Source organism: Mercenaria mercenaria, unplaced genomic scaffold (genome assembly GCF_021730395.1).
Source record: "Mercenaria mercenaria strain notata unplaced genomic scaffold, MADL_Memer_1 contig_3389, whole genome shotgun sequence".
NCBI lineage: Eukaryota > Metazoa > Mollusca > Bivalvia > Venerida > Veneridae > Mercenaria > Mercenaria mercenaria.
Genome location: NW_026461520.1, coordinates 36043 through 63381, shown reverse-complemented (window position 1 = coordinate 63381; position 27339 = coordinate 36043). Strand labels below are relative to the sequence as shown.

Genomic DNA, 27339 nt, shown 5'->3' with positions numbered 1-27339 from the left:
ATCGAAAAGCGTTAGTGATTTAGAATTTTGAAAATATTTTAGAAACAGAAGCTCATATTCTAATGTTAATATGTGAAAGAAAGCGCGTAAAGAGGAAGTTATACGCTTTTTAAATACTTTAGATAACATATTTATATTCTTGAATATTTATTTTATTTACAGACAGTTTCTTGTGCGTAAATATTTCTTTTCTGTACATAGATATATGTTAGCATGATGATTCATGTATTAAAAAGAAAGTAAATTTATGTGTTGATGTATAAAATCAAAGAACTAAAAATATTTTTATAGCTCTTTGATAAAATGTAACGATTTCTAAAAATTTTAGAGAACATATTCATATTCTTTAAAAATATTACTTTTATTTGACAATTAATAAAGTATTATATAAATTTTCTACTTGTTCCGATTTTCACTTTAATGTTATTAAAACTTCATTCAAGTATATCGTTTAGCATACCGCCCGCCTGTAAATGCATCAGAAAATGACCAAAGCTGTTAATTATCGATTTTCCCCTGTGTCTGTGTTACTACAACAACAATTAGTAAGGAAATCAACGAATCCGTCCGGTAGCGCTTATATTGGATTATCGGTTATATTGATATTTATGATAGGTAGATCTGTACCGCTTTATCGGTTTAGAGACGTTACTAAAAGTTGGTAATGGGCCATGCATGTCTGGGTATTGGTGGTGGTATTATTGTTTTTTGTGTTTGTTTTTTGTGTGTTTTTTTTATGTTTTAGGTGTTACTTGTCAGAGTTCCAAATTTCAAATAGATGTTACAAAAATGTTTTAATACTGTATGCAAGTTATTAATTTACGAATTCATCCACAAGGATCCCGCGGTTTCCCTTCCTGGCTTAGACACAATGCATCCAAGGGGACAACGGTACGGTGGCACAGAGGTGACATCCGCAACACTTTATTTATATTGTGGCAACAACTTAGTAAATTGTGGCCACAATTTAGTTAGTAACTTGTGGCCACAACTTAGTAAATCGTGGCCATAACTTAGTAAATCGTGGCCACAATTTAGTAACTTGTGGCCACAACTTAATAAATTGCGGCCACAACTTAGTAAATCGTGGCCACAATTTAGTAACTTGTGGCCACAACTTAGTAAATTGTGGCCGAAAGTTACTAAGTTGAGGCCACAACTTATTAAATTGTGGCCACAACTTAGTAAATCGTGGCCTCAACTTAGTATGATAAGTTGTGGCCACAATATAAAATAATAAAAATATAACTCGTGACCACGACTTATATCAGCCAATCGAAACTATAAATAGATGGATAGACGGACGGACAGATGAATAGATTGGATGGTACCTACGTACCTAACTACTTATTTATTTATCAGCACTTCCGGCCGTCTATCTATCTTCCATTCATGTCTTACCCTTTGCTGTGACGTAGACATTTTTATGCGTCCATTTCGTATGGTTGCTGAATTCTGCCATTTTGCGTTATCTCCCTGCGACCCTTTCGAGCGTAAACACGAGATTTAACGAGTTAAAATGCGGGGACGCAGGCTGAAAACTCTCTATTGAGTGGGGAAGCGGAGCGAAAACACGATAATTACCGGGGTCACGGGTTGAGAATTAGTAGCTGGTATGTCCGGGGTGGGGAGCGAAAACACGATAATTAGCGCTGCTTAAACGTAGTATTTCCGAACCGAGCCCCGACATCCAGTTACCAAATTTCACCCTGCGATCTTGTTAATCATCATGTTTCCGCTCCTTGCCCCCACTAAATAGCGAGTTATCACCCCGAACACCCACCATTTTAACTTGTAAATTTCACGTGTTTTCGCTGGGTCACCAGTCGAAAACTTGTTATTAAACGTTTAAGCAGTGCTAATTATCGTATTTTTGCGCCGCGCCCCAGACATACCAGTTACTAAATCGCCCTTGCGGGGTTTCGGCCTGAGTTCTCGACATTTTAACTTGCTAATTCTCGTGTTTTCGCTCGACGGGGCCGCGGACTGAAAATATAATTTAATTGGACTAAAACGCGAATTGGCAGAATTTAGCATCCTTACAAATTGGACGTACATAAAAGTGTCTACGTCCTAGCAACGGGTTAGACAGGAAAAGAAGATAGATAGACGGGCAGGAAGACAAATAAATAGGTAGATAGGTAGGTACCATTCAATCCAGCCGTCAGTCAATCCATCCGTCCACCGGTCCGTCCCTCCGTCGATCGATCCATCTATCTATCTTTTATTCCTATTTAACATTTGCTGGTACGTAGACACTTTTGTGCGCTCCTATTTTGCACTCCTATACAGCAGCGAAGAAAAAGCAGTGTTTCGATTGGCTAATTCTGTCATTCCGCGTTTTAGCCCTATTAAATTATATTTTCGTCAGGCGGCCCCGTCGAGAGAGAACACGAGAATTAACAAGATCAAATGTCGAGAAAGCAGGCCGAAACCCCGCCAGGGAGATTTAGTAACTGGGGTGTCTGAGGCGCGGGGCGAAAACACGATAATTAGCGCTACGTAAACGTTTAATAGCGAGTTTTCGCCTGGTGAGCCCGCCGGGCGAAACACGTGAAATTTACCACTTATAATGGCAGGGGTTAGGGGCGATAACTCGCTATTTAGCGGGGGTGAGGGGCGAAAACATGATAATTAGCAAGATCGCGGAGTGAGATTTAGTAATTGGAATGTCGGGGCGCGGTTCGAGAACACTACGTTCCCGCGACCCCGGTAATTATCGTGTTTTCGCTCCGCTTCCCTTCAACAATAGAGAGTTTTCAACCTGCTTCTTCGCATTTTAACTTGTTAAATTTCCTGTTTTCGCTCGACGCCAAATGGAAGAATTCAGCAACCATACGAAATGAACGCACAAAATGTCTACGTGAGATAGGTGAGACAGGAATGGAAGACAGATAGATAGACGGACGGAAGTACAGACAAATAAATAAGTAGGTAGGTACGTAGGTACCATCAAATCTATTCATCCGTCAGTCCGTCTATCCATCTATTTATAGTTTCGATTGGCTGATATAAGTCGTGGTCACGAGTTATTATATTGTGTCCACAACTTATCAATTTACTAACTTGAGGCCACGATTTACTAAGTTGTGGCCACAATTTAATAAATTGTGTGATTTACTAAATTGTGGCCACAATTTACTAAGTTGTGACCACAATTTAAATACAGTGTTGCGAATGTCACCTCTGTGTCACCGTACCATGGCCATGGACTGTCTATACTCTACTTTTTATCATTAAAAACAACATAATAAAATTAAGAACAAAGATTTATTTAAAACTTATTAAAATCAGCTATAAACTAAACACGAACGATGGAGCTATAGGTAATTTAACAGAAATTTGTTTGACAACACTGTTCACTCTATGTTTTTAAAATACTGCCATTTTTTAGTTATTAAAGATTTTTCTATTCTGTATTTGATATCTTCTGCCTGTAATGTATTACATTTATTTACTGTAAAAACGAAATAGCTATTTACGATCGCGCTGTATGAAATTTCATAGGTAATTTTATTAAAAAAACATCAGTTGTTTCTATTTATTTTTGCTTAACATTCTGCTATTATCTAACCAAAATGTTCTTAATTGTCTCCTTCAAAAATTTTATTTTGAGGCCATTTATAATATTAGTTCTATTTAGATTAAAGATTATTGATGTTTTTACACAAGTTATTGGTTGCTATGCTAACCAGCGGATGTTTTGATTTTAACGCGCATGCGCTCTTTACGTGTGGCAAAAGAACCCTCAACCATAAGAAAACCTACATACAATTATCATTATATTACGAATTGTTTTGTCATTATAAAGATAATTTCATTTAAGTAATTTATCATACAGTATACTTTGATTAAAGACATGTGTGTTAATTAAACATATCTTACCTGAAAAACCTGCTTTATTCTTATTTTCGTCAGAAAAGAACAAGCATTTCCAGTTTTTTCCACACATCATACAAACATAAACTTGTTCCTTACATTTAAAAATTTTATATTTTTTTTCATAATATCTATTTTTCCCACAACTTAAATGGTTGTTATATTTATATATTTTTTCCACCTTGAATGACATGCCGCGGCTCCATGTCACTGAGATTGCTGTTTTAAGTGATATACCGGAAATCATTGCGTAATATTATGCAAATGACATGATAAAACATAGATCACCTGGGTAATCAAGACCGTAACTTACTTTCAAAAGTGTCCTCTAATTAGAGCGGATCATAAAAGTTACTGAAGCAAATAAGATGGCTTTGATGTGATATACATTAATGCTTTCGGTCATCAATGCCATTAAAAGAACGCACTCGGATTAATATATCACGTGGCGGAGCTGTTTTGTGAATCAAAAAATAAACATTTCACTTGATATCTAGTATCATAAAATCTATAAGAATATATGTTATGCTATATATTTGGAATTTTAATGGACATTTCCTTTTAAAAAGATGAAAGTGTGGATACAAAAAATCTAAATTCGTAAGATACGAATCAAATCAAGGACTATAACTACACACTGAAGGAAAATGCCTGATATAAATCTCTATTTTTTATATTTTTTATGTTTACATGCTGGATCATTTTCATATTGAAAATGTATCGCGCACAGAAGTCTTTATCCGTGATTTAGTATAATTATGATGATAAACTTAAATTACGCAAAGAATAGAACAGATAAAGAATGGAAGTGGAGAACACCCCTCGATCCCCGCTACCCGCCCCGGGCCCTTTCTATCAAATCTTACCACTGCATTGACCATTCGACTACTTTGATACTGTCAAATAAAAAACTTTCAAATTCGAAGAAACAATAGAAAAAAAAAACTTTTTTAAGATGATTATTTTTATTTTTGAATACTGAATGAATTGATCCCCATTGGAATATGATTGGATATAAAACCAAAGGCTGAACTTTGTTAATTGAACATTTTATTTTCAACTTCGACTTTTAACTACATTTTCAGTATCATGTATACTAACTGCGACACGTTGTAAGTTATGTGAGATCAGGTTAGTAAATAAAACAAAATCTTTGTTATTACTTTATTAATTCATAGAAATTATCTTTTTTTTTCAGTTTTATGAACCTAAATTTGTCGAGATCATAAGTGCCGAATAAATAGTCCATTAATCTAAAATCATCAATGATAATGCGCATTAGTTAAACCTATGGGTTTGCAAAGATCTACATATATTTTCCAGCCTGTCGTACGGTGGATATTTACTATAATCAAACTCATTAATAATCGAATAGATGAAAATACAATATAACTCTAATGTTATTTATATTGTGCAGTCATGTCTTTTTGCCCTACGTAGAGTGCGCATGCGCGAAAATTGTTTCCCGTTGCCAAGGAAGTAGCTCCCTGTAAAAAGGTCTATACTGTTTAAAATTTGCTAAAACTGAGTAAAATTCGATAAAACTGGTAAATGTTGATAAAATCAGAGTCGGCCTTTGCCGAAAAATGGAAGTTTACACAAAGACTCGGATTTCTGACTTTTATTTGTACCAAAATATCTTTAAAATTCTGTTCTAAAATTAAAGTGAAAAATGATTTAGTAAAAACCGATGACCATCTTTGCCGAAATGTAAAGTGGGTGCGAGCTTTTGTCTCCTAATATTTAAAATCATGGTCTTAAATTGGGTTATATATGGCTTAAAATTTGTATTGGGTTATAAGGTTTCTTCAATTAGAGCTACCATAAATTGTAAAATTTTAATCGGTAATATCAACAATAAGAGCTTGAAATATTATATTATTTTCTGCAAACCATTTTTTCGCCGGGGGCTCTGCCCTGGACCCGATGGGGACCTAAGTCGTCTCCATACCCCTCGCCTTTTTGGTGAATCCACTTTCTTTAGGCCTTCCTACACGCTTTTTTTTCAAATTTTTCCACTTACAAATTTTACATTCTTACAAAATAATTCTGACTGTTAAAAAGCCGGGAGCTTACCCCTTTTCCTCTCGTAATACCTCATCTATACTTCCCAGTATATTCCCAGTTTTTGCTGATTCATGATAAAATTTCATATTTTTCAAATTGCTCCACTTACAAAAAATAATTCTGACTGTTAAAAGGCCGGGAGATAACACCCTTTCATCTCTTACTTCCTTCTATCTTCCTAGTATAATCCCCTTGTTTGCTGATCCATGATAAAATCTCTTATTTGTCAAATTGCTCCATTTACAAAATTACATTCTTACAAAATAATTACGAAAAGGCCGGAGACTGATCCGCTTTCATCTCTTACTTCCCCCTATCTCCCCGTATACCCTCTTGTTCTATATTACATGACAAAATATTTTTCACATTTCGCTACTTATAAAATCACATTCTTAAAAAAAATTTTTACTACAAAAAGGTCAGAGACTAACATCCTTTAAATTCTACTACCTTCTTTCTTTCCCCTTTTTTCCCCTTGAAATATAATCCATGACAAAATTTCATATTTATCAAAAATTGGCGTTTGTCCCCTCTCTTTTCGCAGTAATCATTATTTATAAGAATGTAATTTTGTAAGTGATGAAGTTTACAAAAGATAGAATTAATCTATAAATTATTTGCTACTGAACCATAGAACAGCCAAGTTAAAGCCGGAAGCAATTATTTAGACACAGACATATCCGTCTAACCTAGATTAACTCTTTTTTGGAATAGACAGGCCTTAAGTGTCCGGTGTATAACTCCAATACTCGCGAAACCCTCTTCCTCAGTGAAACGAACCAGTAATGGCTTCTTAAAATCCACTCGAGAGCATCTCGAAAAATTTCAAGTGACTGCTATAATCATATGTGGTCTGCTCAGACTGCGATATATGATCATTTTGTGTTGGTTTAGCTACAAAATTCAACATATTCAGTCATGGCTCAGCCTGTTTTCCTATATATTTGACCTTCACGTATATTGTGCGCACAGCCTTTTCTAAAAGGATTATAATTACCTTGAAGTCCACCAAGGCTTGTAAACAATGGGTCGATCTAGCGATAAAACATAATTCATACATTCCGGAATTTGGATTGCAAATGTTTTGTATTGATAGAATATTTAAATCATGATATATACGAGTATCGCATTTTTTTCTGTGCCCAAGTATATAGTGCAGTTATAGATATGCTTATGAAGCCATATATATAATATTATTAATTTAAACTGATAAATTGTACTATTAGATTTATTCTTACGGTGGTATGTTTAGGACATGTATTTATATTTAGATTAAACTATCTCGTGCGCAAGACATCTTATCTCGAGCGCAAACATTTTATCTCGTGCGCACGACATCTTATCTTGAGCACTCGACATGTTATCTCATGCGCACGACATTTTATCTCGAGCGCTCTACATCTTATTGTGTGCGCACAACATCACAACATCTTATCCCGAGCGCTTGACATCCTATCTCGTGCGAACGAAATCTTATCTCGTGCGAAAGACATCTTATCGCGAGCGCACAACATCTTATCTCGTGTGCACGACATCTTACTTCAATCGCTCAACATCTTATCTCTTGCGCACGACATCTTATTTTTTGCGCACGACATCTTATTTTGAACGCTTTACATCTTATCCCGAGCGCTCTACATCTTATCTCATGCACACGACGTCTTCTCACGAGCGCAGGACATCTTTTTTTGAGGGCTCTATATCTTACCTCGTACGCACGACTTCTTATCTCGAGCGCACAACATCTTATTTCTAGTGCTCGACATCTTATCTTGAGCGCATGATATCTTTATTTCGAGCGCTTGACATCTTATCTCGAGCGCAACATCTTATTTCGAGCGCTCGACATCTTATCTCGTGCACACGACATCTTATCTCGATATGATGTCGAGCGCTCTAAATAAGATGTTGTGCGCACGAGATAAGATGCCGAGCGCTCGAAATAAGATGTTGTGCGCACGAGATAAGATGTCAAGCGCTCGAGATAAAATGTCGTGCGCACGAAATAAGATGTCAAGCTCTCGAGATAAGATGTCGAGCACTTGAGATAAGATATCGTGCGCTCGAAATAAGATGTTGTGCGCTCGAGGAAAGATGTCATGCAAACGAGATAATTTAATCTTAAAAAAATAAATGTATGTCCTAAACATACCACCGTATATTGTTTGTGAGACAAATAATTAAATCTTAAAAATTTCTGTTTCAGAACAAGACTTAAATTGAAACGAAACATATGTTACAGTTATCCTTTCCATTCAAGCCACTAAGATGCAAACTTCACCATTCATTCGCTAGAATTTTTTTACCGTAAAATGCTATTTTGTTCATTTTTCCCGTTCATTTACAGAAATGGCAGACAAATATTACCGTTTGGTCAGTTTAGTAGTAAATGTATGTCCTCTACCTCTACGGGAACTGTTTCATCTCTGTGCACAAACCGATAATCAGTTCACTGCATCATACACAGCACAAAGTTACTTGCAGTTTAGACGAAGTGATGTAGCACATGCACTCGCAACAAAGACAATCAGAAGAGATCAATACAACAAAATATATCCAGCGACAGGACAAACAGATCTCACTGGCTGGGATACGACTTTGCTTATAGCTATTTTGAAACTGCTTTTTAGAAATACGCTTACTGGTCAAGTACTGAATGACATAGAGCATATCCGAGATGGTCGAAATTACTTGCAACATATCTCTGCCACTGCAAGCGTGTCAGATGCTGACTTCAGTACAAAATGGGGAGACCTAGAGGCTGCAACTGTAGCGCTGGCGAAGAATGCTAAAGGTGCTCTCTACGCTGACGAGATACAAAAGAGAATAAACAGTGCAAAAACAAGTCATATGCCTGACCTTGGAGATGTTCTTTGCGACTGGTACAAAGAAAATACTCTACGTCTTGAAAATAAGGTCGATACACTACAGGAAGAAGTTACATACCTAAAAGAAAAGATAGACGCCGTTTCTAAAGACACACAACATACAAAGTCGTTACTCGACAAAGGCACTGTGAAGACAGTAAATTCTTCAGGTAAGATCTACATATCTTTGTAAATATACGGCCAGTTAATTACATTTAATCATGTGTAAGAATTATTTAAAGTGCAATACTATTTGAAATAAAATGTTTAAATGTAACATGCACACTATTATAGCTGTACGCCCTTGTAACAAAAAAAAATCGACTTGACCAAGGCAAATGTTCCTTTACTACCTTAAATTTTATCTGTTCAAAGCACAATTCTGAAATTTGATATACTATTAAAATACAAATCTTTATGTGAATGAAATTTCATGAAGCGTTACATGTCAGCTTAAATCCACTTTGTTTAACCCAGTTTATTTCAAATTGTATACATACACACACATGAATGGATATAAATCATAAAACATTTTACAGTTAAAACTCGATATATCTATCTCCACACTATGTACCCGGATAATCCTAACTCTGTTTAGCGACCCTAACTCAGTGCCAACACGGCTGACAGAAAGACGATGTATGTAGTTAATTTCCCTGTCTTTTTTCATGTTTTTATGTTAGTATGCAATGTTAGCGTAAAAGTTTTGATAGCCATAATATCCTGTATTGGAAACCTGTTTTGTGTACCAAATATTTCAATCGACAAGTCACATGTGGCTGGGATTAATTAAAATGTACGTCTTCAAAATTAACATGTTTTATGTTTCTTACTGTTTTAAAGTACCAGAAATTGCAATAAGACCTTACTTATCAACTGTTTTAGTTCAATAAACATCTCTTAGACAATGGTTAACAGTATCAAAGTTTGAAATTTATTTTCATAGCTTAAAAACTGTATTGATTATGAGGTGGGTTTAGATTTGCGGATAATTCCTGACTGGTATAGGAAACAGTGCTGGATAAATACGAACTTAGAATGGATAAACACCTAACCAAACGAAAACATAGCTGTTCGTCTGTGCTTTATGTATGATCTATAGATGCTCGAAGTTCTTTGACCCTCCCTGCCCTGCAGGGATGCGGGATTCCTATATCCAACTTGTCCAAGTCGTGATTTTTTGCCAGCAGACAAGTGTATTTTTATGCCCCCGGCACCTACTGATGTGGGAGGCATATCGTGATTGTCCTGTCCGTCCGTCCGTTCGTCCGCCCTTACGAGGTTAACCAAATGGGACCGTTTCGTCCAGCATCATTACCCCTAATTAGAATGACTTGATACTAATGCAGATGTAACCTGTGACCATTCATCATCTTCAGACATCACCTGACCTCAGTTTGACCTTGACCTAGAACTTGACCTCGTTTTAGACTTAGGTTGCTTTGTATCGACAAGGATACCGCCGGGGGCATCAAGCGTTTATTGAACACAGCTCCTTGTTCATTCTGTGTGTCCTCGGAGAAGCAGAATTTTTCACTTATAAAATGAGAAAACAAAAAATATCATTTAGATTGTGTGTTGCTTCAAGTGTATGGAGGTGATTAAGAAAATTTAATGTTAGAAATCCGTGATGTACTTGCTGAGTCTCTAGATTGCTGCAGTTTTAGAAAAAAAAACATGCATCTGTTTCTTGAAGCATCACTTTCCATGATCTGGCTGGTTCTTTTGCTAGGTCTTGCGCACACTGTTACTCGGTGATTATGATCAAAAATCGGAAATGTAAGCAACTTAAAAAAAGTATTTCGACAAGTTTGTTAGTAGAATTCCAACTACTGAGACAATAAGTCACTCTCATAGGAATTATGGGAGCCAGTAGTCAGCCAAATGAAAATCAAAAGCACACAGAGATCGCAAGTATGACTTAAAGAGAATTCCTATAGTTTTTTTCCTTTCATAGAATTTTTTTAAATTCACATATATGATAGGAAAATTTGTACTGAAAACAATGAACAAATAAAAACAATAGGTCACCAGGCTTGTTTTTGTGAAAAAATTGGTTTGAACACACCCACTGTTGCTGAAACTGACATCGATTTTTCAACATTTTCATAATTTTCTGCTTTTTCATACATACCAACCAAAATATACATCCAGGCAGCACAATACGGTTTTTTCTTTTTACAGATTTTATTATATACTTATTTGATATCACAGTCATATTTGTAATACTCCATCCTTACAATAATGGGTACAAATGAAAAACAATATTGTTTCATATTTACTTTTGTGAACTTCTTCAATGAAAAATACCCATAGTGAAGAATTTTTTTTTTTTAATTTTGAAAAAACTCTTTCATAGAATTTTTTCTTTTTCTCCTTGTGTATAGATAATTGTATTGTGAGCATAAAAATGGCTAAAAATTTATGGGTCACCAGGCTAAATTTTATGTTCAGACCGCTAGAATACAACACCTGTTAGGACGGAAATGGCGCGAACCTGGCCAAATTGATTACATGTATGTCTGCTAAAAGTTAAAAAAAGTTTTAAAAATTCTTAATTCTTTCTATAATTGAATACTAAATAATCTGAAAGGTGATATTTTCTTATCAGTACTAAGTCAATTATCTTACATTATATGAACAACACTGTCTTTGTACTAAAATGCGATGTGAAAACACAACCACAAAAATAGCAAGATACCTGTCAGGCATGATACTTGTCAATACAACATAAACCAGTATCAACATTTGATTACTGACATAACTTATCAAAAATGTTATTTCATTCAAAATTCCTCATATTTAAGACTGTCTGTAACATATTTCAACAAATGTTGACTTCAGTCCAGTTTTCCATAGGAAGTGTCGGCTGCGCAGAAAGATGCGCATAAAAAACTATAGGAATTCCCTTTAAAACAAGTGGGAACGTTTTAAGAGTCTTTCTCTGAATTCATCTGGCTTTTTACCATTGCGCCATTGTGTGAACAGTGTTTGAGCATGGCATCAAAGGATCACGAACCCTGCTTGTGCGATTTCAGACTTTTATAAACTTCAAAAGGCAAATATTTTAACAGCTTTTTTTTTACCACAGTTACTGTGATATGCTTTTCTTTTCATTGTCCTAAATAAAGAACTCTCCAGTCTATTTGCAGTTTCATGAAGGTTTAATATGACAAATCCGAGCGAGTGAAATTTGACTATGGACAAGTGGATTTTTAAGTGTCCGTGGCCAAGTGAAAAATATGTGGATCCCTTCCCCGCCCCCCCCCCCACCCCTTTCGAACATCGGTGGTATTATATAATTTTGACTTTTATATTGAATTATTTTTGAGGGTTTATCCAGATTTTTTGCAAACATTGCTATTTGCATAATATTAAAATTATAAAAATATTTGACAGTAGTTGGCAAACATATAACATCTTGTAAAATTAATGACAAAGTTTGAAGACAATACCGCTTATAAAGTAAAGTAATGTTTACTATAATCAGACCATCTATGTCAACTCATTCATTTCTATAGAATACTAATCAGTTAGGTGTTTATCCTTCCCGCGATTTCGTGTAAGTCAGGTTTTTATCCATTCCTCGTTTTTATCAACTCGAAGTTAGGTTTTTATCCCTTTTCTCGCTGTCAGTACATTTGAACATGTATTGTGTCAACATGTAGTGGGTTAACAACATAGTGTAAACGGGCCTATAAAGCAGTATATTTTTGCTTTCAAACAACAAAATAGTAGAGGCATCAAAAGCATATAAGTAGTTTTTAAGAATTTTTGTAAATTTTTTCATTGAAAAGTTTGACTTGTTCGTTGGTATTCCACCTGAAAACACAAGGGTTGATATATTTAACATGATACATTTCGAAATAAATATACACTTGATCAATAGAGGCAGACATAACAACCGAAACATTCCTTTATACATCGAAATTACACAGAAAACAAAGCTGTATCGGCTTTTCATCCGCCATGTTGGCACTGAGTTAGCTGAACAGAGTTAAGATTATCCGGGTACATAGTGTAATCTCGCTTATCTCAAAATTCCGACTAGTAGTAGTAAAATGCTTTAGAACTTGAGATAGCGAGCACTGTATATAACATAGTTATTAGCTTTACTCCGGGAGAACTACGTTCCAACGTAAGTCAAGTCTCATTGATAAACATGTGACATATCTCAACGACGAATGTTAAGGTGTCGCTCCGTATGACCTTGTTGATTCATTTATTATGAGCAATAAAGCATTGACTCTACGTTTTCGTAACGGAAAAAAAATGAGTTTAATTTGTGGAAGCTATATTAGCTATTTGCAGCATTTTGGAAGATAAAAATTAATGAACTGGTTAAAAATAAACTTCTGTAAGCTACATAAATGTTGCAAGGCCGAAACGATAACGGACAATATGTGACAACGTCTCACATACAGAGTTGCAAAGTCTTAACATCATAATTACAATTTGAACTTGCACAAAAGTCTTATGTACATTTTATCTTTACGTCGAGAACGTTTCTTTAAATTAATACTTCCATAAATGAATGGATGACGTCAGAGCAAGGTACAACAATTTAATCATGATAAATATATTTGAACCGCGCCATGAGAGAAATCCAACATAGTGCGATATTAAGACCAGCCTGCGCATTCGCAGACTTAGACTGCGTGGATGTGCAGGCTTGTCAGGATCCATGCTGGTCGCAAACCCACTACGTTGGTTTTTAGTTCACCAGAGCCAAAGGCTCAGGGTGAGCTATTCTGACCAGTCACCGTCCGGCGTCCGTCGTCCGTAAACTTTTACTTTAAACGACATCTCCTCATAAACTGCTAGGCCAATTTCATCCAAACTTCACATGAATGTTCCTTGGGTGAAGCTCTACAAAAATTGTTCAAAGAATTGAATTCCATGAAGAACTCTGGTTGCCATGGCAACAGAAAGGAAACACTTTAAAAATCTGCTTCTCAAAAACCAGAGGCCTAGAGCTTAGATATTTGGTGTGAAGCATTGGCTAGTGAACCTCTATCAAGTTTGTTCAAATCATGACCCCGGGGTCAAAATTGACTCCGCCCCAGGGGTCACTTGATTTTACATAGGAAATTCTTCAAAAATCTTCTTCTCAAAAACAAGAAGCCCTAGAGCTTAGATATTTGACATGTAGCACCACAATTTGCATATATTATTTTAACGAAATTACAGCCAAGCTGTAATAAAAGTATTGTTACACGGAACTACATTCTCTGATTTTCGAAAAACGTTCTATCAATAAAAATATAAGATCAAATATAAATTTTACTCACGTGTTTACAAGTAGAAACGGGCGATAGCTGCACCACGGAAATGTCGATAGCGCTTTTGCTTATCACCACAATTTGGTGGTGGCGCTAGCGTTTAGTAGCCGTGTAGTGGATCTCTACAAAATTTGTTCAGATTATGACCCCCGGGTCAAAATTAACCCCGCCCCAGGGGCCACTTGATTTTACATAGGAAAATCTTCAAAAAAGTTCTAAAAATAAACCAGAAGACCTAGGTCTTAGATATTTGACATGTAGCATTGCCTAGCAGACTTCTACAAAATTGTTCAAATCATGACCCCCGGGGTCCATGCGGTTACTTGACTGCACATAGAAAAATCTTAAACATTTTCTAATAATAAACCAGAAGGCCTAGATCTTAGATATTTGACATTTAGCATTGCCTAGTGGACCTCTACAAAATTTGTTCAAATCATGACCCCGGGGTCAAAATTGACCCCGCCCCAGGGATCACTTTATTTTACATAGGAAGATCTTCAAAAATTTTCTAAAAATAAACCAGAATGTCTAGATTTCAGATATTTGATATGTAGCATTGCCTAGTAGACTTCTACAAAATTTGTTCAAATCATGACCCCGGGGTCAAATTGACCCCGCCCCATGGGGTTACTTGATTGTATACAGAAAAATCTTCAAAATTTTCTAAAGATAAACCAGAAGGCCTAGAGCTTAGATATTTGACATGTAGCATTGCCTAGTGGACCTCTACAAAAGTTGTTCAAATCTTGACCCCCAGGGTCAAATTGACCCAGCCCCAGGGGTTACTTGATTGTACATAGGGAAATATTCATAAATTTGCTAAAAATAAACCAGAAGGCCTAGATCTTAGATATTTGATATGTAACATTTCCTAGTAAACTTCTATAAAATTTGTTCAAATCATAACCCCCGGGGTAAAATTGGCCCCGCCCCAGGGGTTACTTGATTGTACATCGGAAAATCTTCCAAAAGATTTCTAAAAATCATCAGTTTGACATTTGAAACATGTAGCTCATATTGCTCTGGTGAGCGATCCAGGGTCATCATGACCTTCTTGTCTCATGGTGTGGCTCATTTGTCTTTATCATTTTGCACATTATAGTCTGACGCAGGCTGGAGTAAAGGTATTTGAAATTGATGCTTACAATAATATACAATTTTAGCATAAAAATTGAAACGTAATGTTAATGCTTAACAATAGAAACGTGTAACTATCTTCAGGTGTTCGCTATAGCATTGTCAGTGACTCCTACACAAAAGTGGTGTTCAGCTGAAACAGTACTCAGACAGACAGTTTTAAAAAAAGGTGTATACATGTAATACATTTCAATGTTTACATTTTATGTTAAAAGTTGGTAGAGAACCTGTAAGGTTTTAATACTTGGAAGAACATTACAATTTTAAAATTTATATACATTACTGCATTTCTTTCTTACTCACTCGTCCTTTTTAAACACGAGCATTTCCTGAAAGTTTCATTATTTCGCGTTGATTACATCTCCCAATTTCTTGATTAAATTCACGAAATTTGTGCATTTGTGAACAAGGATACGTCATATTTACGCAGCTTACTGCATTATCTTTTTGCTTTTCTTTTTCAAACTTAGTTCATAAAAGTCGTGCAGTAACCCGAATCTCTTTTACTATGTCGTTTTACTGAATCGCCCTTTTTCCTTCTTTATATTGAAAGTCATGCAAATATAAGCATTTATTTTAATCTCAGTCAAATTTGCACAAATAACAAAATAAAACTTGCTTTTAAATAATCTCATTAAATCATTATTTATTTCTTCCCGCCAATCTATATTTGCAGTGACTCAAGTATTTATTCGTGATCATTTTGCTATTTTACTACGTCTGTTTAATCCTTTGCTTTTTTAAATTCACAATTACTTAGATCTTTTGATTTTACTAAAATCCCGTATAGTTTTACATTTCCCCTTATTTGTTTTGAAATAGATTCCCTTAAAAAGATCTTCTTTTAGAGTTAATGTATGATCCGCAAGATCTATAATAGGATTTTGTATGAATTTAACAAAAGTCATTTAAAATGGCATTGAATATTCTGTGAGCCCATAGTAAGTTATAACGTGAAAGGCCTCCGCGGCCAATGGTCGCTGACTTCGAATGACTTGCCCTCTCAACTATGTGCTTGAAATTTAGCTTTGAGTGTGTGATTTGTATGTAAGAAAGCCATCCAGTACGCTTGCAGTAGGTCATTTGCTCTACCGAAATTCCCATCCTTATATGAAATAATGTTCAGATGAGCACCAAGTGCCTTCCATCACCACGAACCTTAATATCTTTAATTGTCTCGGAGTAACGTAAAATGCTTCATTAATGTTACTAAATGGGCTCAAAATAGCTTATATATTCACACTTATTAAACAGTCCGTGTTCACCTAAGAACACGTAATAACTTATACATGCGTACGCCGGTAATCAATACTGAGTAGATAATCCGGATCGTGAAGCATTACTTCCAGAACTGTTGACGTTCCAGTTAGGGCCTACTATTTTGGCAAAATAATATTATTTTTTTCTCAAAATTTAGTACCAGAAACACACCAGGGGCCACCATTTCATACCTGTATTTCAAAATTTTCCAGGGGCAGGGCCCCCTGACCACCCCATCACGAGGGGAGTAAGGTACCCCTACAATACCTCAAAATTTAGACTTAAAATGCACCAGAGGACACCATTTCATGCCTGTATTTAAAAAATCCCTAGACTCAGCAATTAATACACCTGAGGATACCATTTCATACCTGTATTTCAAAAACATTCCAGGGGAAGACACACCCCCTCCCCCCCCCACCCCTGAATCCCCTAACATGGACAAAGGCACCAAAACCTTGACTATGCACCGCGGCGGTGACGTCTTCGTTCAAGACTGGTGCCACCCCCACCCCTACCCCTCCTCCCTCACCCCAACCCCTACTAGTCAAACATTTCTGAATCCGGTCCTTGGAAAGATTAAGAATCATTGGATCATATTAAAGGTGGGGTGTATTTAGACATAATTACGTGTCAGTTGTGACATATCATTTTAGTGAACACGTGAGAACTAGGGAACTAGATTTACTGACTCGTTTTGTGTTCAGTGAACGGTAATGAAGAAAAAAATTAAGGCAAAATTTTACGGGTGTAGGAATCAAACTCACATCGAACAAGTATTATACGAATGCTGTAACCGCTGTAGGCCAACAAGAAATCACTGACTGCATTGTTAAATTATATATTTTGAAGATGCTTTACGTTGACGTCTTTTGTTGTTATACTTTCTAGTCCTTTGGGATCATGGAGTCCATTCAACATATTTGTAATAGAGTTCCGCTTAAGGTATTAGAGCACTAATAGTAATGTTTACAAAATGGCCTTTGCTTGGTATATTCTGAAAGGTAACCGTATTTTGCACTATTTTGCAATTTTTAAACAACTTTTACCATGCCGTTTTTTTATAAATTTTGTAAAACTTATGGTATCTCCTCAAGGTCAAGTAGAGACAAATTTCAAAGTGATAGCCACTATCTAAAACGTTTGCAGAGAACTCGTTTTACCATTAATTTTAATAAAAGAAACATCAAACTATTGGTAAACAATTATAAAACACAAAATAAAAATGTCAATATCATTTTTTCTATGCCTCAAGTAAACATATTTAATGAGACAGAATTCATACTTCAACATTGAAAAAATAAGGTCGAATGCTGTGTTTCTGTTTTGAATTTTGCTTCCTACATTTAAAAATAACCTTAGGGCAGACGTAAAACCTACCTAAATTTCTTCCACATTATATAATCTAAGAGTGAAAGCAAAATAGAGAACTTTCACCGCGTGTAACTCAATATTTTTAAAGGTGTGTAACTCTACCCCTTCTGTTTAAGTAGTAAATTCACTTTGAACACCAAGAAATCGCTTATAAGATTAATTTTTGTCCATTTTTGTACAATAAATCAATAATAAGTCTTGAAAAAAGTAAAAATTTACTAGAAAAAAAGGAAAATAAGGAGAAAAAAAATTTGGTCCAAGTAGGGCTTGAACCTATGCCCCCCCCCCCCCTCCCCCCCACCCCTAAGAGTTGCATTAAAAGTAGGTTTATGGTAGGAATTGAATACGCTTCAAAAAGGAGGTTCTCTATTAGCGATCTAATACCTTAAGCCGGTGCTAGGGGCGTGTGAGGTTTTGCACATGTCATTACATCTCATGAACAGACTCAATCAAACCGAGTCTGCTATAAATGTTCTTAGTTGCAATTCCTTGCTTCCAAAGGATTTTTTTACACATTTTATTATTAATAGCTATAGGCATACATTTAAAAAAAAGCAAACTAGCAAAAGACAAGTAGCAAAACGCAAGAGGCAAAACATAAATGCAAAACGCAAAACGCATAAAGCAAATAGCAAACAGCAAAAAGCATGTCGCACCGGGATTCCATAGGTTTAACATTTGCATATATATCCAATTTTTGGTAACATGTCTCGAAGATCAGCACTGTTTTACTGCTTGGGACCATGGTAGCTATATATTTAACTAGATCACTAGAGTACAAGGAATGTGTAGAGTGTGCATTTTCATATTATTAAATTTCGAATAGTTGACTTTGCCATGCATGGTATATATATATACATCTCTTGCATCTAAAATATTTATTCCGACCTTTATTTTAGGTGAAAGCGCAAACCGTTTTAAAACAGTGGATAACCAGCTGGATGTTATGCAACGTAAGTACAACAAATTTTCGCCAATATCTTATTGAAATAAATCAATTAAGCATGTGCTTAACTCTGAAAAAAAAATGGGCGCATGTCCAACCGGAAGCATATGTTGAGAATATATGACAAATTACTTACTTTCTAATTTGCTACGCTCGAACGAAAATGAATTAAATATTCACCAGTCAAGTAATTCAGAAACAAATTACAACAATAATAATATAGGGTTTGGCAATTGCAATGCTATTTCAGATTTTTTATGTGTGTACAATTAATTTCAGTTATTTTTTTCAAAGAGACCGAGATCCTGGCATGAACTGACCATGTCGTCGCTTCGTTTCAGTTATGGTTAGTTATACATGTATTGTACTATTTTATTGACCTGTCAAAATGCATATTGATTACATGGTCGGTGCACAGAATATTTAATCTTCGGTTGATTTTCGGTACATTCTGTACAGTGTACGGAAAGTAACCTGCAATTAGAATGGTTTATATTTAAAGCGTATATACCGAGGTTCGATAGTCACGATAGCCCAGTGGTCACTGTCAGTAGCATGAAACCTCGAGCTCTTAAGATCGAATCCGTGCAGTATCCGTATTTGTTTTTCAAAACCACTTTGTACATGTACATTTTATCTAATATTTCCTCCATTGTATTTTAACAACTATTTTTTTTAATTTTTATCTCTTTTATAATTTCTTTTCTTTAATACCATTTTTAGTCATGGTTTATTTCAGTATATTACAATTTCATAGATATTAATTAAAACAAGCTATATTCATTATTCAGTTCCGATCGCTATAACTTCAGTACGAAACACATTTAAACGTGAAGCCCGTGAATTTTGATTTTCACGTGTCCCTTTGTAATTTAAAACATATAAACCAGTAAATAATTAAAAATGAAAATAAAAAATGTTCTCACTTATGGGCTCGAACCAGCAATGCCCCGCATAAAAGCCATGTGTTGTAACCACTGAGCCATCGATACGAACGACAAATCAGGGTTTCACTTGCGTACTAACTCCTTAGCAACGGGAAACAATGTTCGCGCATGCGCAATCTACGTAGGGCAAAAAGACATGAATGCACAATATAAATTACGTTAGAGTTATACTTTATTTCAATATATTCGATCATTAATGAGTTTGTTTTATAGTAAATATCCACTAAAAGACAAAGAAAAATATATGTAGCTCTTTGCAAACTCACAGCTGATATAGTTTAACGCATAGTTTTGATGGTTTTGGATTAATAAACATTTTTTTCCAGCAAGGTTGTCTCGACAAATTCAGTTTAAGAAAAATGAAAAAAAGGTGTTTTCCATGAATTAATAAAGTTTTCGCTCTATTTCCTAACATGATCTCAAATAACTTACAACCTGTCGCAATTAGCTTACTTGATTCTTAAAATATAATTTAATGTCGCAGTTGAAAATAAAATAAGTTCAGCCTTTGATTTTTTTTATCCAGTCATACTGATCAATTCATTCCGAATTCAAAGAACAAAAATAAAATGAATGAATAAAAATCATAAATTTAATAATAATCATTTTAAAACTGTTATTATTCCTTCTCTTGAGAAGGAATATTATAGTTCGGTAAGTCACACTTGACTGAGCTACTGATATCTAAAGCTGTTGTCATTACAAGCTGGCCAGTCAAACTCCGTGACCTTAGAAATAACCTCTGATGTTAAAACTATTCTTTCCTAATTGAGGCGACTCTCTGACTGAACGCGTCCGTGGATTACATATTACTAAACCCGAGGATGGTTGACTGATTCTTTTATTTCCTCCATTCTTGAAGAACATAACATATGTACAAACAGATAGACATATATCAGCGAATTTACATGTAAACAACTAAATATTAATTATGTGCAACAAATTCACGCATCGAATCATAACGGATTGACCGGGTCAGTGTCTTATTGCCGTATTTACTCAACTGAAAGTGGTAACAGATTTAATGTGTTGTTGGATGTAACAATTTATGTAACAATTTATGTTAAATAATATCTAGCGAAAATACCTACTTGACACTTTTGGCAGTATAAAACAGACATTGCAACCAAAATTTTACAAGATGATCATTATATATTTATATAGATGTGCCCTAGAAAGAACTTTTGCAATGCTTTAACTTGTTTTTTATTTCTATTGATTCTTCGAATTTGAAAGTTTTTATATGACACTATCGAATTGGTTCGGACGCAGTCAGATTAAATAGAGATGGCATTTCGACACTTGACCAAAATTTATTCCCGTAAAACATACGGATAGCACCGAAGTTGGGCCGAATATTATAATATCGAACGCACAGAGCGTATAATGTATGCACATTTGACAGGTTAAAAAATAGCACAATACTCATCCTGTGAAAGTGATACAATGTATTAAACATTCTGATTAATGGATACATTTGATATAATACATGCATTGGTTAACATAAATTTGTCATGTTTGCAACACTGTAACTTATACGTAAACCTTTTTAGGACTAATGCTGGTCTTTTAAAAAAATTTTAACGTCTTATTTTTTTGCAAATAGCAATCGATAGTACACACAAGTCGAGTATTATTTATAGCAATGCAATAACCCGTATATTAACTGATAACTATCGAACGTCAAGATAATCTAAATCTTAGATAAATATATATTTGTTTGTATATACGTCCTTTCGGACAGTATTATTAACCTATTTCCGTGTTGATGTAAAATGGTAAAATTATGCTGAAATAAAAGATACATTGATACATATACTGACCATCATTTAAAAGCATGCAATATAGGTACTGTTATTGAAATTCCATGAGAAATGTTACAAAATGTTTGTGGATTACTGATTTTGAGGACATTTAGTGTGTCTAATGTAAATAGTCACGGCCATTTTCAAATAAAAGTAGACAGTTTTATTTTAACTTTGATACATATTATTCCCGTTTTGACCAGGTTTTTCAAAGTTGAAAACCTTGTTTTTATGCCTCTCCGAAGAAGGAGGGGTATATTGTTTTACAGAGGTCTGTTGATATGTCGGTCGGTCGGTCCGTAGACCAATCGGTTTCCGGATGATAACTCAAGAACGCTTGGGCCTAGAATCACGAAAGTTGACAGGGAGGTTGTACATGACAGCTGATGACCTTTATTGATTTTGAGATTAGTAGGTCAAAGGTCAAGGTCTCAGTGACCCGGAACCGTTAACCCGTTTTCCGGACGATAACTTGCGAACGCTTTGGGCCTAGGATCATAAAAGTTGATAGGGAGGCTGGTCATGCCCAGCAGATTATTCCGATTGATTTTGAGATTAACAGGTCAAAGGTCAATGTCAAAGAGATGCTGAAAAGTTAAACCGTTTTCGGACAATAACTTGAAAAATAAAACAGATTATTGCATGCATCAAGGGGTGGGGATGCATTTCGTGTTCTACTGTTGTTAGATTTGCGATAGATGGATGCATAGATGGATGGGCGGTGTCAAGCTTTGGTTTCAAGACAATAACTTTAGTTTGAGTTGAGATATTGAAATGATACTTGGCCTATAGGTAGCTTATGGGCCAGTGAAATTAATGTTCAGGCCACTGTTACCAGCAATATAAAAGACAGTTTCCGCTAAGTAACTTCAGTTTGGACTGATGTATTGACATTAAACTTGGCATATATGTAGCTCATAGTGAAACAAGGCTATTTGATCATTGAAGTAGAAAATGCTTTAAAAGCCTGGTTTCGGGGATATTTCCACGCATCTTGTTCACTGATTCTTTTGTAATCATATATTTTAGTAAAAGTACTTATGATGAACTGAATTAATCTTAGTGGGGCCTCCGTGGCCGAGTGGTTAAGGTCGCTGACTACAAAGCACTTGCCCCTCATCAATGTGGGTTCGAGCCTCAACCGGGGCGTTGAATTCTTCATGTGAGGAAGCCATCCAGCTGGCTTACGGAAGGGCGGTGGTTCTACCCAGGTGCCCGCTCGTGATGAAATAATGCACGTAGGGGCACCTGGGGTCTTCCTCCACCATTAAAGCTGGAAAGTCGCCATATGACCTATCATGTCTCGGTGCGACGTTAAATCCAACAACAACAAAAAAGAATTAATCTTACATTGGAAACGAACAATGAAGCCAAAATGTCTAGACTTAAAATAAGGTTTTAAAACTCTGACACTGACCTATTCATAGAACATATTTTAGCTATATAGCTGTATGTCAAAATTGTTTATTAGAATAAAAAAATGAAAGCAAATGCTTTTTCCTAAAGCAAATACTTCTGTTTTGATGTTTGTTTAAATGCGTGAAAATAAACCAATCAGAGTTACCTTAAAATAATATTATGAAGCAACATTAAATTAGTTCGTGATTTTAAAGAAACTATGAGTAAAATGCAATACACAAGATATTCCAGTCATACCTGTTGTTTGCCATGGTAACTGAAACCTTATAAATATGGAGTTCCACTAAGATCATAAAGTAAATGGCAACGAAGCCGTCTGAAAAAAAATCATTGATATTCATACTTGCTTAAAATGGGAGAAATGCGTTATGGAAAACGAGCATAGCAACATTTATATTTTAGCTTATATTAGAAAGCTATTATATACATAAATGAAATTGCCAACCCAGAAGCCGGATAAGACAAAGACAAATTGCATTTGAGCTGAAAGTGTAACAAATTATGTTTCCGTCTTAATTGAATATAAAATATTTTACGTAATATGAGGGTCATGTATTTGAAATAGGTTTTAATTTTTTACTTGTGCGAATACAAACATTTAGCAGGAAAAAAACATTGAGTTACACAAAATACTATGGATGTCTAAGTTTCAATAAATCTAAAATTGTCCTGTTGCCAAAGTGCGCCACATCCTTAAGGTAAAGTTAAAATTACGACTCTCTTGCTCCATAAATATAGAAGGAAATATATTATGATAAACTAGCTTTCAATTTATTATTATGTTATCGTACATTTTCATCATACAATATCATAACCAAATATAAGGACACGTACTATTTACATTTATTTAACAGGCAGATTTTCTGAAACTATGAGGCATGGACTACAGAGCGACAACCCGATTACTTTCGTAGAATTGTCTTGCATTACCGAGAAACTGCGCGAAGACCATTTTGTAGTTGTTTGTGGTAGTGGAAGGAGTTTATATTTCCAAGCCGCACTGACAGCCATAAAAAACATGGGATATGCTGAAGACAAATGTTTCGAGTTAAGCAAGGCATCAGATTGGTTGCGCGTTTCCTTTGAAGAAGCTGATTGTATAGTTGTGGTGAATCCTTTCGGAAAAGTGTCTTTTGACCAACACAAAGCTTCAGCGATGTCAGACATATTCGACAGCATATTGAGTGCGACAAAAGATGAAAAGTACCGGGACTTCTCATTCCGTGATATTGTTATAATATCAGATAAGGCGTTGCTTGATGAGTGTAAGAAATACTTTTACCACAAACTACTTGAAGAGGAGATCACTATCTTGGATAATAGTCATATACTTGCCAGTAAAGGTATGTGTTACATAAATGTCATATATACAGTGTCGGTAGAGACATCGCCTTCTCTCTAACGCAAAGCCGGGGATGACAATGACGATACATAAATTATTGAAGTTTCATCATATCATGCTAAGTCATCGTGACATAGCGCTTTGTACCGACTACGATGGCAAAGCGCGACATCACAATTGCAAAACTTAGCAAATTTAACATTAAGAGAAAATAATAGTATAAATTTTGGCGTTTTAGATTAACACCTGTAACCGGAAAAGCTTATATTTTATTTAGAAGATGAAATCTTTGACATTTTTAAGCACCTTTCGATGATTTTCTTACAACTAGTTTAATGGTAATTACATTTTATGTAAATTGTCTGTGTATATTTTTTTATCATTTTACTTTTCTTTATTGTTTATCCTTTAATAAAACCCCTTGTTAACATATATACATGTTAAACTATGGTAAAATATAGAAGACAGATAAACAAGTAACCCGTAAAAAAGCTACCATCATTATATGAGTTCAGGATAAATGACGTTATGCCTTCACTTTTGGTTAATTAAACGTGCAGAACAACTTAAATCTAAACTTTTCGTACGTGCCCCCACTAATTAGTGTGTTTTCGTCCCGCGATCTCGCCATTTTACTTCTTAAATCTTGAATTTCGCCCCGCGCTATTTCTCGTTAGCTTAATAGTCAAAATGGGATTTTAATAGTACATATCTAAAGAGGTCTTAACCGTCCACACTAATTCGTTAATTCTGCCGTTACAATCATTTTGACGGGTATAAAATTAATCAGTATAAATAAAATAAAGAATGAATGTAGATATTTGATAAGGTTTTTATTCTGCTAATCAAACTGTAAGAATAATATCTCATTTCGTATTTTGGCGAAAATATTTTGCTGGTACTAACTACCCATGTCGTATCTTAAGTGAACTGTGTATTGTATAATGCTTACTGAGCTGATCTCGACATGAAATACAGTAAAATCTTAAACAGCCATTAAACTGTAATAGTGAAAGGGATACAGTAATATCTCGTCAACCGGACACCTATTTCTTGCACACCGGACTGGTGTTTCCGGTGATTTTACCCATGCCGGCAAAACCCATCTGGCACCCCCATGCCAGATGACTCTCGTGCTGTTAATGACAACAAGTGGATCATGCACTGATAATATATTGTTTATGTAAAATACGAAAAAAGCAGGTACCTTGATAGCTTTTCTCCGTTCCTTATAGTATATTTCTCGATTCAAAATTCATTAGTTTACCGTAAGAACATAACGTTACGCTACAAATAATAAAACTAAAGTGGAACTTTGTTATTGTGCGTAACGCAAAACATCATGACGTCACTTCTGCTTACAGACGTTAATTTCCCGCGCTTTGTGTTTATTCTCTACTATAAGAAAGAGTGCTACGTAAGAATTTCTACCTGTTACTTGTAAAATACGGTATTCAAGAAAAATAATCTGCCAGAATAAAATGCTAACATGTATACGATATGCAAGAAAAAATATCAGTCATGTGTTTACGAATCGGAAAGAAATATCCGTCCTTCGGCCACCTGCGCATGGGCGGTAATTCGGCAAGCCTCATTACCGCCCAATGCGCAGGTGCCCTCGGGACGGATATTTCTATCCGATTCGTAAAAACATGACAGATATTATTAGTCTGCTTTAATTTACAACATATAATACAGTGTCATCTCGATAAAATCGCGCGTGAAATATTGGTTCGATTTTTCTAAAAGTGGCATAATATGAAAGTTTTAGTACTGCTCTGACTTTAGTCCGCAACTGTACAATGCGAGAAGATGTATAACATTACAAGTAGGCTTCTTTTAAAACAGAAACCTAGGAGAGGTCCAGTGTTGCTCCTTTTAAAGTTATATCAAAGACATAGATGACAATTGTTAGCTATGTCTCTGGTTATATGACAGGTTGTACTATAGACGTTACACGTCACTGTGACCTATTAGCGGGTAATAGTCATTGTGACCATGACCTAATTACCTCAAAATCAATAAGTCATCTTCAGGTTATGATCAACCTCCGCCAGTCCGAGGACTGTAGGCCCAAGCATTTCCTAGTTACTGAATTTCATTTAGAAATGTTCAAAAACCACCAATGCATTAATTGTACACTGAACTAAGCCCTGGTGAAAGCTGCCAAATTAGCATCTTACCATTTTGCGAGAACCTCACCTGACAGGCTTGTTTGTCTACTGCCCCGTTCGTTTGGGCCCAAAAGAATAGCTTATGAGCTTAGAAGAATATCCCAATCGAACGGACGTCTGCCGGAAATGAAAAAATATATCATTCTTTTTTAAATGTATTTTTTTTTCAGAGATTTTTATTGTTAATGTGCTATTTGAAAAAAAAACTTAACATTTTATTTGTTTTAGTTTATAACTCAGTTTGTAAGGTTTACATGTCGATTTGCCGCCTTGGTTTGATCACGTGATTAACATCTCCGACTATCGAAGCTTGGAAGAACTCTTCTTATTCCTGCAGATCCTCCGAACGGAGCAAACAAACCCGCCAGTTAAACAATAAATTCATTTTAATTGAACGAAATACATTTTAACGTGATTCAATTTATATGCATACCTTTGAATACTGCGAAAAGAATATATATATATATCCCTAATAGCCAATGTACCGCTAACACTTTGTACAATGCGGGTATTTCCATACATCGTCGATAGATATCGACCAAAAATATAGTAAAAAGTATGAATAGTTAGTTAAAAACATCCATTTAATAAGTCAAACAAACACAAATTAATGCATTCAATCACGTGACATGCGTTCTATCAGGTTAGAGCTTTCAATTATAAATACAGCGAGCATCGGATTTTCTCATTCAGAGACAATATGTATACCCGATATTCACTTCATTAGCATGTGGACAAGTTCAATCTTGTTTCAGTGTATTTCGCAATTATTGTTCTTTTTTTATTGATTATAGCCCTCGATACACTTCAGCTACCTTTGCAGGGTGAAAATGTATG

At 35.3% G+C, this 27339-nt stretch overlaps 1 protein-coding gene across 1 annotated transcript; it reads left to right on the top strand.

Annotated features, from left to right (window-relative positions):
• Positions 1-8295: 8295 nt before the first annotated feature.
• On the top strand, positions 8296-24530 carry LOC128553024 (uncharacterized). Its single transcript, XM_053534128.1, has 3 exons — positions 8296-8983; positions 18769-18822; positions 23841-24530. The coding sequence occupies exons 1-3, from the start codon at positions 8296-8298 to the stop codon at positions 24386-24388; spliced, it is 1290 nt and encodes a 429-aa protein (XP_053390103.1). The 3' UTR covers positions 24389-24530.
• The last annotated feature ends 2809 nt before the right edge of the window (positions 24531-27339 follow it).